The sequence below is a fragment of the Electrophorus electricus genome, chromosome 15 (assembly GCF_041902795.1).
Source record: "Electrophorus electricus isolate QZ-2024a chromosome 15, ASM4190279v1, whole genome shotgun sequence".
NCBI classification, from domain to species: Eukaryota; Metazoa; Chordata; class Actinopteri; order Gymnotiformes; family Gymnotidae; genus Electrophorus; species Electrophorus electricus.
Window position 1 is genome coordinate 13,306,268 of NC_137511.1, and position 15,866 is coordinate 13,322,133.

The window sequence follows — 15,866 nt, forward strand, 5'->3', positions numbered from 1 at the left end:
GAGGTCTGGGGATTGGGCTGGCCACTTCATAACATCAATCTTGTTGGTCTGGAACCAGGATGTTGCCCGCTTGCTGGTATGTTTGGGGCCGTTGTCCTGCTGAGACACCCATTTCAAGGGCATTTCTTCTTCAGCATAAGGCAACATGATCGCTTCCAGTATTTTGATATTTTGATTCAGACTGGTCCATAGTGCCTGGTATGCGATAAATGGGTCTGACTCCAAAGTATGAGAAACATCCCCAACCATTATGCTTGCACCTCCAAGTTTTACAGTCTTCACAGTGTACTGTCATCTCTCAAACTGTCTGTGGCCTTTAGACCCAATAAGAACAATCTTGCTCTCATCTGTCCATAGAATGTTGTGCCACTTCTCTTTAGGCCAGTCAATGTGTTATTTGGCAAACTGTAACCTTTTGAACACGTCTTTTTTTCAGCAATGGTACTTTATGAGGGCTTCTTTCAAATAGTTTGGCTTCACGTAGGCGTCTTCTGATTGTTGCAGTACTCACAGGTAACTGAAGATCTTCTTTGATTTCCCTGGAGCTGATCATTGGATGCTTCTTTGCCATTCTTGTTATTCTATGATCTACGCAGATGGTAGTATTCCTTTTCCTACCACATGTTTTGGGTTTTGTTGGTCATTTTAAAGCATTTGAGATCATTTTAGCTGAGCAGCCAATTATTTTCTGCACTTCTTTATATGTTTTCCTCTTCTCCAGTCAACTTCTTGATCAAAGTTCTTTCTCCTTCAGTACAGTGTCTAGAATAACCCATTTAACTCACTGAGCAAAGGCTAAAACCAGCAGGTACAACATTTGCTGCCCTCTTTCTTTAAATAAGGGCCATAATTGACACCTGTTTCTTCATAGAATGAATGACCTCACTGATTAAACTCCATACTGCTATTAATTTGAATACGCACCTTTCATTAAATGAGTAAATTACACCCAATTAGCAGTGTGCATGTCATGACTGTTGATTCTCTTGGTTGCCCCTTACTCGGCTACACCTAGTCATGAATCTTTTCCCATGTTGTATTATCTTTTCTGCCAAAATCAGTAATTAAATACATTAGTGATGTTAGACTGCTATTATTTTGCACATAACTGTATATTATGAGGGTGAAAATCCATCTGTTCAGAATAGCTTTTTATTGACCTGTAATAAATGATTTTGGTGATTTTTCCCATGTATTTTCTGATCCTGCAATTTATTTGTTGCTTTATATTTAAAAGTTTTGTTTTATCCTATTTTATAATTTTATTTTATTTCTGCTATTCTTCTTCTTCTTCTTCTTAGTAATACCAAAATAATAGGGTAATATATACATTTAAGCCTCTAGAAAATGAAAGTATTAAAGTATTATTTAAAAAGATATAAAAATCTTAAAAGTATCTAAAATACTCAGTACTTAAATATATAAAATATTTATGTGTAAGGCTACTCAGACAGGATACTGTTAGCCCAGTATGGCAAATTAAACAGAAATAAATAATAAGACAGAATAGAGTAAACAAAGGAAAGAAGAATATTACATACTCACATACTCTGATATCATATAGATAAATGGGATAGCTTTTATTGTATAATCCTGGCAATGTATGGGCGGACACAGGTACTTTTATTTTTACTGGTACATCCTCACAAAAATGGTGGCTTCCATTTTACAGGTATAAAATAGAAAAAGAAGCCATGTTGGCTCTATGACTGCGACTATGCCTCCTTAGAAGCCTTCGTGTTGTAAGATCCGTAATGGCATTTGATGGCAGTCAGTTTTGCTGAAATAAAATATGAACCGAACTGAGCCTCATTTCCCCCTTTCCCAACGTGTGTCAATTATCTGAGAGGCAGCATGGCTTCATCAGCGAAAAGACGTGCAGTTGGAACTGGTGAAAATCCTGAGGACAGTGATGACAGTTTGGATGAAGGACTAGAAGAGGAGGACGACGAAGACTCGGAAGAAGAAATAAACGAGGTAAATAGCTTGGCTTGGGTTTTCTCTGGCGTAGCGTTAATGTTGACAAGCTGGCTAGCTAGAATGCTAGTTAAACTATCCTAACGTTAGCTAGCTATCAGATACTCTAGTCGGGATGTCATTAGTTCATATATATTTCCGGCTGACTAAAGTTTGTTACATTTTTTGACACTGACTTGTGTTCAGGAGGTTGTCGTGGATTTCGAAGCCCACGCGATATGTGACAACGATTTCAGTGGCGTTAAGAAACTGCTGCAGCAGGTAACTTGCTAGTAACGGCATAGCTTGAATTAAGAAATGTATATGTGTAACTAGATGGTAAACCATTTAGCCAGCCTTATTAAAACGTATTGGTAATAGCTAGGTTACCGTGTTTTAAGTCGTGCATTTCTTCTAACCTAACAGCTTTTCCTGAAGGCTCATGTGAACACCTCTGAGCTCACGGACATCATTATCCAGCAGTCTCACATAGGCAGTGTCATCAAGGTGAGAACCCATTTCAGCATGTTTTTAAACTAGTCAAGTGCAGTGTTCAGGGGTCTTTTGAGTTAGTTAACGAGCCAAACGGGCCGTCTACTGTTTTAACCGCCCCGACCAGTCAGTCTCTCTCAATCTCACACTTACACACGCCCCCACCCACCAGAAAGCAGGTATATTGCATGTCTGTGTTTACAGCAAGCCGAGTTGCCGGACGACAGCGATGAAGAGGATCCGGACGAAGTGTTTGGCGTTATCAGCATTTTAAATCTAACCGAGAGAAAGGTAATGTTACAATAGTTCTTAAGATTTGGGCCACCTTGTCGAAATGGCTTGTTGTAGGGTGCACAGACTGTAGTATGAAATATGGATGCTTACTAAGCTATATGGAATGCACAAAATAAAGTTGTTACATTTGTTTTCTATATACACTTTTAGAACGCCCAAAAGCAAATAATACATTGATAGGTTTGTATAATGCACTTAAAAATAATTACAATCACACTAAATCTTCATCTTATTATGATTTAAACATCTAAAAAAAACCTTGCATTTAAAAAAATCTAAGCAGTAACCTGATGTAATGTTCTGCACAGTCAGAAGCCCTTAGTAGTACTACACAATAGCTGGGATGTTCAATGCCATAAATGGAATAAATCAACAAAACCCTGGCATTTTATACTATAAAAATGTTATGACATTTTTATGTCATGTTCTATTGTGTGTGTGTGTGGGGGGGGTTTAGGGTGTTGAATGCGTGGAACAGATCAAGGAGCTGATTTTAGGGCAGTGTGAAAAACTGTGCCCGGCTGGTGTGCTGGAGCAATTTGAGAAGGTTCTGCATGATGGATCTCAGTCTGTTGGACTGCTACTCAGCGAACGCTTCATCAACGTTCCTCCGCAGATTGCTCTGCCTCTCTACAGACAGCTCCTGTGAGTATTCTCTATAGCCTCTTTTCTACTGTCTAACTGAGCCCTGTTCCCCAAAAGCATTGCAAAACAAAGGTCATCTTAGAGAGCATTACACCAAACAGTTATTATCTTAACACTATGATACTTTTGGGAAACTAGGGTTCTTATTATAGACTGTCTGATCGCATATCCATGCGAACAAGGCACAGAATGATTACAAAGCACGGTTAGCTAACTACGCTCAGAGCTGCAGAACCATTTGGGTGGGATGTCTTAATAACTGGGATTTGCTTATTTGCTACACAAATGGAGGTAGAATGTTTGTTGTCTTCTCTGCTGTTGCATTTGAACATGTCCTGTGCTTATTTGCAAATAAAAATAAATGTTAACATCTGAACAACTGCAACTTATCCGTCTTGTGGCGAGTTGTTTAGTGACCTTTTTGAGAGCCTGTCTGTGCCACAAACACTTCCTGGCCCTGATTTCCAGCACAATATTTATGGAAGAGGAAACGGTAACCAGTCTCAGGAGTCCAAAACAGCTTGACATTGCCTTAGTAACTGTTTGGCCCTACGAAGTGGAAGAGGCTACAGCTGCCATTTAGATGCTGGTTTTTTTGTTTTTTACCACAAGGGGGCAGCTGTTGAATGTCCTGAAATTTGTCCCAAAAACACTTGGAATTCAATAATACAAAATTATGGTATCAGCCTAGAGGGTTTTGTCCTTTTAAACTGGCATTTAGACCTTTTTGAATACAAAGTTTGTAACAACTCTAAGTTATACTGTTCTTACTAAAACCTCAGTATTTTGCATATGAGAGCTGTTTTTCAACAAGCAGTTCATTAGTCTTTCATTTGTAAACATGAGCATTTTCTGAGCTATAGTCCTTTAAATCCATGCTGGGAGTTCTGAAAGTGTATTGTCCTTTGTTTTTATTGTTTTGTGACAACTTGTGTCCCTAATTCCATCATATGGCTCAGTAATGGCACAGAATTCAGACTTGCATAAACAGTGCTGAGGCTGCATGTCACCTCATACCAGGCCAAACCCCCGATTTCCATGCTCTTCCGTGACAAATGCACAGCAAATGGCACCAGCATACACAAAGGACAAAGCTGCATTGAGCTTAAGCTCGACACCACCTCGATTTCTCCAAAGCATTGTAATGTAAAGATTAATCACAACCTGTACGCTTTTACGGTAGTCTCAAAACAACTTTGTTCAGTTAAACGAAGACCTAAAATCAGGCCCACAGTTAGCACTTACTCCTTTGTTGTAGTCCCACAGTGGTCTTTTGTGAGAGATTTTAATGTCTCAAGTTTCAAGTTTGGTTTATTCGTCACATACATAGTCATACACAGTATAACCCGCAGTGAAATGGTGGCGAGTGCTCTGTGCAAACTGAGGAAAAGAAAACAGGGGTGCGTAGAGAAATATAGATATTCTCTATATGTGAAATATATATATATATATATGCAAGAGAAATATATATATTCTATGTATGTACAAAATATCTCGCATGGACGTTTTGACAGAGAGGAGATGGCTGAGGCACAGAAGACCAACAAGCCCAGTGGGAAGTGTCACTACTGTCTGCTGATCAGCAAAACGTGTCAGGAAACCAAGAAGCCTGCCCGAGGACCTCCCAAAGGGGAGCTTCTTTTCGTCAACGCCGAGGAGGAGTTCTTTTATGAGGTGTATTCAGAGCACACGATCATCTTGCAAAAGTTCAAATATGATCATGGGAAATGTCTGTCTTCCACTGTTGGTCTAAAGGCGTTCTGTTTCTCATCCAATCACAGCAAGCCGTTGCGAAGTTTAACTACTCTGTCCAGGGGGAGGCTGATTCATGTCTCACAGGAAGATGGTCATTCGATGATGTGCCCATGAAACCCTTCCGTACGGTGTGTCTAGTTCCCATGGACAGAATGCCATTTATCATGGACAAGCTAAAGGAGTACCTCACCCTCTAAACTGACCCTACAGGCCTCCAAGCCTTTCATCTCTTTCAACACTGACGGACTGACCTTTGGTCCGCTATATGAAAATCTAATGAGATTTTTCTTTTACATCCTTTGGAGCTGTTTTCTAAAAGGTCAGATATTCAGGATTTTAGCTACTGACCAATAAGGCAAATGGGACTGTAGGCCAGGATGAAACCAGAAGCCAGTTCCTTTTACAGTAACTTAATAGTTTGCTGTAATCCACGAAACAGAAGTGTGTATATTACATCTATTTTCCCAAAACACTGTCTGTGTTGTGTGTGTGTAATCATCTGAAATGGGCTATAAAATAAAGTGCCTTTCTCTTATAGGACTTTTCATTAATACTTGGAGTAGCAATCAAAATGTTTAATTCTCCATGTATATAATGAAAAGAGGTGAGTAGATGGATTAGTACAGATAATGTTAGTGTTGGGCAGCTTATAGAAGTGAAATCATAGACAAAGCTGAACCTACTTTATTTTTACACATGATGTCTTACTTATGAAAATGCCGTGAAGAACTGTAACCAATAACCATGCTCACATGCCTGAATAAGACTGTTAAATCGGTGAAAAGTCTTGATGCTGAGTGGCCCACAGTGCGGGTTCTCCCATTAAGGGCCATCTGCTTTGAAAAGTCTCGGGTGTGGCTGAAAGCATGGAGGTCATGCCTGTTCATTACTGTAGCAAACATCTGTCGGAAGACCGTGACCCTTCCGTCTCTTTTGGGGCATCTGTGGCAACAGGCTGAGGCTTGCGTCTCCCGTTTCTGTTTGCAGACCCCTCACGGTCCAGAATGTGTTGCAGTATCTCCTTACTCTCACTAGAGGGCAGGTTATAGAAAAAATATTGTGGCACCATTTGAATGAACCTGCAACCACAAAGGAACAGGACAAATTGTTTGTTTCACAGAACACCGACTTCATCATATATCTGTAAATACGTTACAGCAAGGATGGCTGCTATGGTCGTTTATGAATTTCAGTCTGCTTTAATAATGCAAAAGATATCTTTAATCCTTTTAACATACTGAATGTAATCTGTAGATATTTTATGTAATACAATGGCACAGAGGACAACTCGCATTAAAAGGGCATCATGTTTGAGGGCATAAATCATGTCTAGTGGAAGCACAGTGTCAGGTACATGATATCGTCACGGTCTGTAGCCCATGTCCCAAACAAACATACACAAAACCATCACACAAAAGTGGTTTTGTATTCCATTAGTCCCAGAGTACCAAAGCACAGCATTAAATCTCCTGAAACAGGCGAGACTGCTCCAGGGCGGCTGCTGTGCTGTGCAGCGTTGCGGGACTGCCAGGGCTGGAGTGACATTCAGAACCAGATGGAGTGGAGGCGGAAGCCGGTGCAAGTACGTACAGCTGGGGCGGGATGGGCGTGGCCGTGCGGATGCAGTTGCTGTCGCAGAGTGTGTACTCGTGGAACAGCAGCCACTCGGGAGGGCTGAGCTGGGGCGTCTTGGCACCATACGCCGAAAGGGGGTGGAGCTTTGCCATGTGCTTGGTGCTCAGCATGAAGTAACTGCCTGAGCCGTCCACATCTCGAGCAATCTGACAAACAGCACACAGTGCAGCAGCAGTGCTACCTGGACTCACACTGGAGGACAGGGAGTCAGGAGTAGTACTGGCTACTCGGAATGGGACGGTGCTGACTGTTTCGCTTCATTGGTATCAGTATGTCAGCATTTCTAGAGGATCCTCTGATTTCCCAGAAGTGAACAGTATAAATAATCATTAACATTTTATTTAAAATGTTTAAAAAAAGAAAAAGGAAAAAAGAAAAAGATGACTTCCTCACGACTCAAGCTCTGGCAGCTTAAGGCTATGTTAGAATGGCGTTTTATTTCACTTAGTAAATTTTCACTTAAAGAACACAAAACTGCAATAACCTGACAGGTTGAACATCCTCTACAATGCTATTCTTTAAAACATGTTAGTTATAACACACCCTTAAAGTTTTCCTGGCTCTCGTACCTGCATGAAGAAACCGGCCAGCAGTGCTCTCTTGATGTTGAGCGTATTGGCCTTGGTGCCGAAGGCCGGCTCGGACATCGGCAGTTCCAGCTGCTTCATGATGTCTGTGAGCTCAGCTCTTATGGCCTCTGCGGTCTGTAGCGCTGCACAGCAGAGAAAGTAGTCCTGACACCACTCCTCCGGCGTGAAGTCTGGGGTTCAGAAAATGGCAAACACCACACAGCCTCCAGCTCCCATCACCTGCATCTATTGTACTTTGTCTATTGTTTATTGTTGTTTTTTTTTAAAGTAGGTTAGAAAAAAAAAACCCCACAAGGATGTCAAGTACTAGTCAGCAACGTCAGCATAGGCTTTAAATCGCCACAGAGGAAACTGTAAAACCTGGGTAGCTAAAAAGCATGAGTGAGTATCTTCTGAAGCCAGGTTTCTGGAACGCAGAAATATGCCTACAGTAGTCTATAAGTAAACCCAGAGCTAGCAGGGCAGTTGCAGCTCTGGGCCTGTCTGTCTGGGAAAAGCACATACCTTAATGACAGATCTGGACATGTGGAGACCCCTACTCACGTGGCTTTTCCTGGCTACTTTTGAAAGTGTTGTAGATGTTAATCAAAGTGAAGTGGTCTCCTTCTGGGTGATATAACTTCATGTAACACCTCATGGCTTCTGTTACCATGCCAACAGGGGGCTCCACGAAGCAGCTCGGAGCTGACGGACACGGCAGAATAGCGTACATTAGGTGATATTACAACCCGAGCATAGGTTGTGTATAAAAGAAAGGCCACAGAGCCACATAAAAAAACAAGCAAACAAACAAGCCCACAATGTAACAGTTAGCTATTATTAAACGAGTTCCATTTTACTTCACTTGGGTTGAAAAAAATGACTGTTTTAAACTGCACTGTACTAAAAAAATATATATAAGGTTGATATAGAAGGAATTTATATTAATTGCTTAATCAAATCTAAATCAATCAATCATTCTCGCAGTCTCAGTGTTTGTACCTGCTAGCATTGCTGCAATAGTTAACACCTCACTGACACAATCAAACTGGCAGGAGGCCAGAAGAGCCTTCGCCATCTGTGGGTCCAAGGGGAACTCGGACATTATAATCCCAATCTCTGACAGGTTCCCATCATCATCCAGTGCAGCAAGATAATCCAGCTCTTCCAGAGCCTGCATGAAGCCCTCGGGATCTGAAAGAGAAATGGAGATAGGGGCACAAAGTGGTCATCGCCAGACAGGCATGAAAAAAAAATACCTTCCTGCACAGTACTCATCAATACCCAGAGTGCAATTTCAGATCATATTATCTAGATGGATGTCATGCAAGAAGTCCATTTGTAACCATCATTGAGTGGATGATTAAAAAAAAAAAAAAAAATCTAATTAGCTGCCGAATATCTAGAGCCATTTTCAAGTAGGTGAAGATCAACCATATGGAAAGGTATCCTCACTCTGCCGTCTAATGACATTTCTATTATTCTTCTTAAAAAGTGGATCCATGGCAGTATTTTCTGGTCCTGCAGTCTTGTTACGTTGCCTGTTTTGGTGCTTTCTTTGCCCTCACACAGCCATTATAAGCACATGAAGGGCCTGCTGAATAGCTGACCCGCTACAGCAGGGAGAGCAAGCTCAAATAGCTTTCAGATCATACTGTTTCCCATGCAGGCCGAGCTGATGCTCAGTAACAATGAGATGTAGAGGACAGCAGGGGCTAGTGCCGTCAGGATGGTTAACACGCATCACTGGCTACCAGCCACTGAGAATGACTCTCACAGACACACGCGAGCACAGCGCATTTACTTCAGTTGAATACTGGCACGCTTCCTGTCTCTCTCTAACAAACATTACTCCAACATTCCAATCACTGCACTAAAAATTCTGTCTGTTGGTTGTACAAGTATTTGATCAGAGACACTTCATAAGACTTGCTTATTTAGTATATGAGATCATACCAATCTATTAATGATGGGTCTGTCTGAATCATTTTACTGCTGAACAGGGCCCTGGGTATAAATGGTGATGTGAGAGCAGTCAATACAATACAAACACCGATGGGTCACCTGACCCCGCAGGCAGACGGTCCTGATCTTCAGGTCTTACCTGGCCTGCTGATAAAGTCACAGTGTCTGAGTCCGGCAACCTCCATCCTCTTCAGGAATAGCACAGCCGAGGTGATGTTTGCTTCTAGTATGCCAGCAGGAATCTCAGGAGAGAGCTCCATCTCTTCAGGGTACAAACAGAAACACTTACCTTTTCACGCACACACACACACCCACACAGAGACCGCAGGAATTAGTTTTATATCATTCTTTGTGGACAGATTAATCTTACAAGAGATAAAGAAACACATGGGAAAATGTGTAAATGGGTACAGTGCAAAATTTGGGATAGAAATGTTTGAACATCAAAACAGCATGAACATCGAAGAGCCTCAAAATGGAATTTTGCCAAATAGCTTCCGAAGACGGCGACGCACCTGCCGTGCCAGCGAGCTGTTTACGGATCTCTGCCCTGCACCTACTGATGGGTCTGATCACCTCAGAGCTGGCTCTCACACGGGGGTTATACACCTGCAAAATACAGCAATAGCAATATCACGAGATATACAATGACAAGATACTGTTAAATCAAAAAGTGCCACAAGCACTGCTTTATTTTCACACACACAAAAAGATTTGACCCATGATTAAAAACATGGGTTCATTAAATACAAGTTATAGAAAATATAAGCTATACACCTAGTTGACAGCTGCACCTTATATGCTGACATACATTTAATATTCCACTGTTGTACTCAGAAGACAACTGCCTGATGGTAGCATGTCCTGTACACAACTGTGTCATGTTTCCTGTGGCCTCCTTCATGTTGTGACAGAAGGGCCCATGAAGAATCAATGACTCTGTATATATTAGTTTGAAATTGGACTGTGTTGTACAGGAAAAACTATATATATCGGCTGCACAAGCAAAGCGCTTCTAAATTAGTAGGAAGAGGAACTAGTTTATATTTGAAAATTCGCATACATACACACATGTATTGTTCAAAGAATTTAAGAGAACACTTAAATCACACATTGGATCTCGAACGAAAGATTCAAGTGGAAAATCTTTACCGATTTAACCTGTGTACTTTGTTGAGAACAAAATAATGTAATGGTCAATGGAAACTAAAATGAACAACCATCAAAATCCCACCCATAATCAAAGCACAAACTGAAGGCGTGAATTTCATCACGTGTCTAAGTAGTGTGTATGGCCCCACATGCCTGTATGCACTCCCATCAACATCTGGTCATGCTCCTAATGAGACAGCAGATGGTGTCCTGTAGGATCTACTCCCAGATCCAGATCTGGGCATCTCCTCATGTAATGGCACATGTCCCGGTATCTCTTCCATGCTCTAGAGACACATATGGATGCGTCATCCTGGAGGAGCTGTACCACCTGTACCACCTCACACTATCAGTAGTGACAAGGACACTAAACACAAAACTAAAGCACTGTAGAGAAGAATTCGGAGGATAAGGAGAGAGAAATTGTCTGTGGCCATCACCTGCAAAACTATTCCCCGTTTGGGGGTTTCTTGCTGTTGCCTGTCCAGCGCACCTGTTGTCACGTTCATTTGCACCAAAGCAGGTGAAACTGATTCACAATCGCTTCTGCTTCATAACTAGACAGACTGATATCCCTGAAGAAGTTTAACTGACTTTGTGCTACACTGTGATGATTAAGTGTTGTTATTTTTTTTGAGCAGTGCACGCACATCCAGACAACACCTCCTTTTTCATCAAAGCCAGGTTTGTTTTTATGTCATTTACCTACAGCAGGGTGGGGATAATAACTTGGCTTCCTAGTGCAGCTGTGCTGGCAAAGACATGCGGAGCACAACCTATAACCAACTGGATAAGGTACAGCAACATATTAGGTGCAGCCTTAGAGTAAGAGGTACTGAATGTAGATCAAAATAGTTAATTTAATTTATTAGGTCCAACACAGCTGGTGATATTACTACTGTGCAGATAAAAAGACAAATTAGTTGTCTCAGATCAGGTGTCGGTTCATTTGTAAATATACAATGCAGACATTATTTTAAAGCCATCACTCAAAATGTTACTTACAAATCTCTTTTCCACTCCTGTATCAATCACAAAATTCAGTGTGTCCACTGACCAAAACAAATCTTCCGATTGGCTACAAGACAGAAAGACCCTCCTACTCTTCTTCTGGTCCTCTGTGATTGGAAGGCAGATACCAGCATGGAGTGGACACATCGCCAAGGGAACTAGCTCTCCCAGGGTACCACTTAGCCTAGCAGCCTCCTTAGCCAAGATACTGCAAGCGCAGCTGACTTCCTAACGAACACACACACACACACACACACACACACACACACACACACACACACACACACACACACACACACACACACACACACACACACACACACACATACACACACAAACAAGGTCAAAATCAAATGAACAATAAACAAACAGTACAGCACTCTGTAAAGCAGACAGGGCTGACAGGTAGTGTTGTATGATCATTCACAATGATCATGTGATGATTGTTGCAGTGACACTGGTCTCTCTTCGCATCAGTCCATTTCAGGGATGTGGTGGCAATAGTGGGTGCAAAAAATTCCTAGGGTGTCTCAGTCACTTCCCATAGCTCCTCCCAGGGAAGCCCCGGGAATTTTCAGGCCAGCCAGATGATGTCATCCCTCTAGCGATCCTGGATCTACCCTGAGGCTTCATCCCAGTCAGCCATGCAAAGTGACTCCATGTTGTCATGCACAGTACCAATATAGAGTACTAAAACAGGCAAACGCCCCACTACCTAGCATAACAGAATGGATGTATGGCACAAATTCTGTAGCTTATAGATCCTGTTATGAATCTTTGCACCTTGCTCCGAGTCCGTGATCTGCAGCAGAGATGTTTTACCATGCAGTACACCTACTTGAAAATATCCCAGCCAGCTCAGAGTTTGCCAAAAATAAATGACCTTTAGAATTTACATTTATGGCATTTAGCTGACGCTTTTTATCCAAAGCGACTTACAGTTATAACTGACTACAACTTAAGAAACTGAGGGTTAAGGGCCTTGCTCAGGGGCCAAACAGTGGCAAACTGGTGGTGGTGGGGCTTGAATTGGCAACCTTCTGATTACAAGCCAAAGTAGCTTAACCACTGTGCTACTACTGCCCCACAAGTTTAGAATGAATATGCTGCGCCTTCCCTAAGCTCCATGCTATCTCATCAATGCAAACTGCAAATTAAGGGTAGAGCAGCACCGGTACCTGCTCCGAGGCGAGGAAGACGGCCATGTCGCCAGGCTCCTGGGCTCTGTGCACCTCCAGCACGAGCCTCAGGGCCGCGTAGAAGCTCTCCGCCCTGCCTCCACTGCTGTACACCACCTCGGCCGAGGGCATGGCCTCCACCCGCAGGTGGGGCACGCCACCATAGTGCGCGACAAGCCTGTCAGAGGCCGGGGGGACAGACAGCACCACGACGCGGAGCTCAGGCCGCTGGGAAATCACCTCGCGAAGCAAACCCAGGAGCAGGTCAGTGCTCACAGTGCGTTCATGGGCCTGGTCAATCACCACCACCCCGTAGTGCTCCAGCAACGGGTTAGACATCATCTCTCTCATGAGGACGTCATCTGTGCAGTACCTGAAACAGTCAGGCAGAAGCAACAGCAAGAATATATTCATTTTAAGGTTAAGTAGATTATACATGATTTATCAGGCTAAAATTGAGTTTACTCATCAAGCTGAAATTTTGCTATTGAGTGGAAGCATTCTGGGCACAGAATTATTTGGTAAGATTTTTTTCATATTTATCAGTTTTCTACAGAGGCCTGTTCATAAGTGGGCACATGTGGGATGGTGCATGCATGTGTGTGAGAGAGAGATTCATCACAATTGCCGTGGACCTAGAACCATTCAGTTCAGACTTTGTAAAGTGTGTTCCACACACACCTGAGAATGGTATCGTTAGAGCAACAGTTCTCCAGTGGTATACTGTAGCCCACTTCGTGACCAATGTTGACGTCCATCTCGTCAGCTACGCGCAGGGCCAGATCTACAGCCTGCTGCCTCTGGATCTGACTGCAGACCACCACTCCATGGTGATACTCCGCCGAGAGACAGAACTCTGCACACCACTGAGGAACCTACTCAATGCACACATACACGATCATTTGCAAACACTATTGATTGTATATTAAATGGTATTATACTGACAAAATTGTATAATAATCTTCCATGGTACAAGTGTAGGTGGAAATAGAGATTGCTATTTGTGAAGTGTGGCATACTCTTAATGGAAAAAAAAAAAAAAAAGACTGGGGAAGTTTGTTCCTGTTCACGTCACATTAAAAGCAAGATTTATCATATACAAAAGGATAGCAGAAGGGTTAATATATCGTTACTGATTTAAGTCCACAAGCTACAAGAATCAGCGCTGCTACTTAAATGCACTTTTTGCATGAATATTTAAGCAGCATTGTAAACATTTCATTCACAGGCAAATTTCAAATGAGAAACCAAATTCCTTCTTGCCCTATGCTGCTAACAGAAAGGCCTTTGGTGGTGGAGCCCTGGGGAGATCAGGGGTGTTTCTCGGCAGGAGGTTCCCCATCGCAGTCATCCCTCTGTGGGCTGCATGCTTTAGGCTATTATCTGGGAGGCCATTGGCCATCCATTCAAACCGTCTCTCACACAGTACTGTCTGATGAGCTCAGGACACCCTGCCAGGAGTCAGGGACTCTGTGAGTGGGGACAGGAGACTCTGCGAGTGGGGACAGGAGACTCTGCGAGTGGGGACAGGAGACTCTGCGAGGTAGGCGAAGGAAGAGTGGACACAGGCTGTCTCTTCCAGAAGGTCGAGTGCACAAACTCTGATGTCAGCCTGGACACTGCAAGTCAGATTATCTACTCTGAATACAACTAAGCACTATTGTAAATCGCTCTGGACAAGAGCATCTGCTAAATGCTACAAATATATATGTAATTTTAATGAATAATGGATATATAAAATTATTCATGTGAAATGCAGTAGGTTAACACGAACCCTTGTATTTCTTCTTGAAACAATAATTAGCCTAATAATTAGCCTACGAGTTCAAAGTTTTCTCTAATTTCGATCAGCTAAAATAAACTACCTATTAAAAGATAAACACATTCACAAATGTATCAGAACGTGGCTTGTGGCCTAGAGCACAAGTTATTCTGAAGACAAATGAGAAACTCATAAGGGGGGGACTCATCAGAGGGAATCCTCTGATTGAGCAATTACATATGTATCAAAAGTAGTCTTATTCTCCCGAAACACCTTCCTCCCTCTGAACCTTTAAGTAGCTTGGTATCTAGCAGTTTTTTGTGGTATCGCAGCCAAACAGTAATGTGCTTACTTATACACAGCCCACTAGCTAGATGAGTTCTAACGTGAGCTCAGTCTGACTCTTCCACACCTTTAGGTCAATGAGTGTGTGTGAGAGAGTTAACAGCAGTGCTGTCTAACGGTCCCCTCTATATTTAGAGACTATTGGGAGCATGCCATTATTAGCTTGCCTGTTAACTCTGTTGTGTGCCGTTTTGCTTCACGTTTGGACACATAAGCACAGGGCGGCTAACGCTCCGCAGTAGCTGTGTTCATGTGATCAGCCAACACAAAACTAACACAGTGGGTTACGTAATGCGTTATCTAGTCTAGTCCCACTCAAGTCAACGGTAAACAGATAAAGTGCATGGACTGCAAATCCACAATCAAGTAATCGCCAGGCGGGAACAAGAACCAGCGCCGGAAAAGCACTTCTTAGCGGGAGATTAGTGCTGCGCATTATTGCCTGCTGTTCTTCTAAAACACCTCTAGAATATTAGCAATGCATTTCTACTAAAACGGATGGTCAGAGTAAAAGAAGTTATCACATTTTAACCCACCTGTGTACTTTTCCCCGTTTTTGTTGTGCCTGAGACGACTATAAGCTGATTGTTTTCTAAAGCATTCATGAAATCGATTCTCGTTTTCCATATCGGAAGTTTCTTTCTCTCTTGAAGGAGTTTGTAATACCGGGAGGAGTAAGGCAAGCCATCAAACTGATTCAGCTCCAGGTGGTCTCCAAAACGGAAAACATCATCTGATCCTTCTACAAACTCCGAGCTGATTTCTTCCTCCATAGTGTCACGGTCCCACAGCCCGCTCCAGTGGCGCGCCACTTTAGAGAGGACTCTGTGCGGACAAACGCTGAGCTCCTGTGTGTGGTGTGATATGTGCCATCAACAGACGGGGCGAAAATATGCGCAATAAGCACATACTTGTGAGTTTTCCCGCGAATTTATAAGAAACAACACATTCCATGAAGCACTGTGTAAGAATATCTATCTCTGTCAGATAGGTCATCAGACTTTCATGTAATTTTTGAGAGCGCGCCACTGCCTCGTGCAGTTCTGTTACCCACGTGCTTTGTTACTCAGATTCGGGAAGAAGCATTGGGAAAGTCGGGAAGGTCAT

The 15,866-nt window shown here is 42.6% G+C and overlaps 2 protein-coding genes across 6 annotated transcripts; one reads left to right on the forward strand and one right to left on the reverse strand.

Moving 5' to 3' along the window:
• The first annotated feature begins 1,775 nt into the window (after positions 1 to 1,775).
• bccip (BRCA2 and CDKN1A interacting protein) lies at positions 1,776 to 5,677 on the forward strand. Its single transcript, XM_027017500.3, has 7 exons — positions 1,776 to 1,977; positions 2,164 to 2,238; positions 2,383 to 2,463; positions 2,653 to 2,739; positions 3,200 to 3,387; positions 4,902 to 5,061; positions 5,169 to 5,677. The coding sequence occupies exons 1-7, from the start codon at positions 1,855 to 1,857 to the stop codon at positions 5,337 to 5,339; spliced, it is 885 nt and encodes a 294-aa protein (XP_026873301.2). The 5' UTR covers positions 1,776 to 1,854; the 3' UTR covers positions 5,340 to 5,677.
• Positions 5,678 to 5,808: 131 nt separating this feature from the next.
• dhx32a (DEAH (Asp-Glu-Ala-His) box polypeptide 32a) lies at positions 5,809 to 15,797 on the reverse strand. Of its 5 annotated transcripts, none has more exons than XM_081698052.1 (11): positions 15,296 to 15,797; positions 13,334 to 13,527; positions 12,653 to 13,025; positions 11,469 to 11,702; positions 9,827 to 9,920; positions 9,451 to 9,573; positions 8,349 to 8,540; positions 7,911 to 8,051; positions 7,347 to 7,537; positions 6,733 to 6,923; positions 5,809 to 6,221 (listed from the first exon to the last, which is right to left on the reverse strand). In XM_081698052.1, the coding sequence occupies exons 1-11, from the start codon at positions 15,530 to 15,532 to the stop codon at positions 6,029 to 6,031; spliced, it is 2,163 nt and encodes a 720-aa protein (XP_081554178.1). In that variant the 5' UTR covers positions 15,533 to 15,797; the 3' UTR covers positions 5,809 to 6,028. The 5 variants fall into 5 exon arrangements, with proteins under 5 accessions (XP_081554178.1, XP_081554179.1, XP_026873300.2 ...); XM_081698053.1 differs by having other exon boundaries at positions 5,809 to 6,173; positions 9,451 to 9,600; XM_027017499.3 differs by having other exon boundaries at positions 9,451 to 9,600.
• Positions 15,798 to 15,866: the final 69 nt, after the last annotated feature.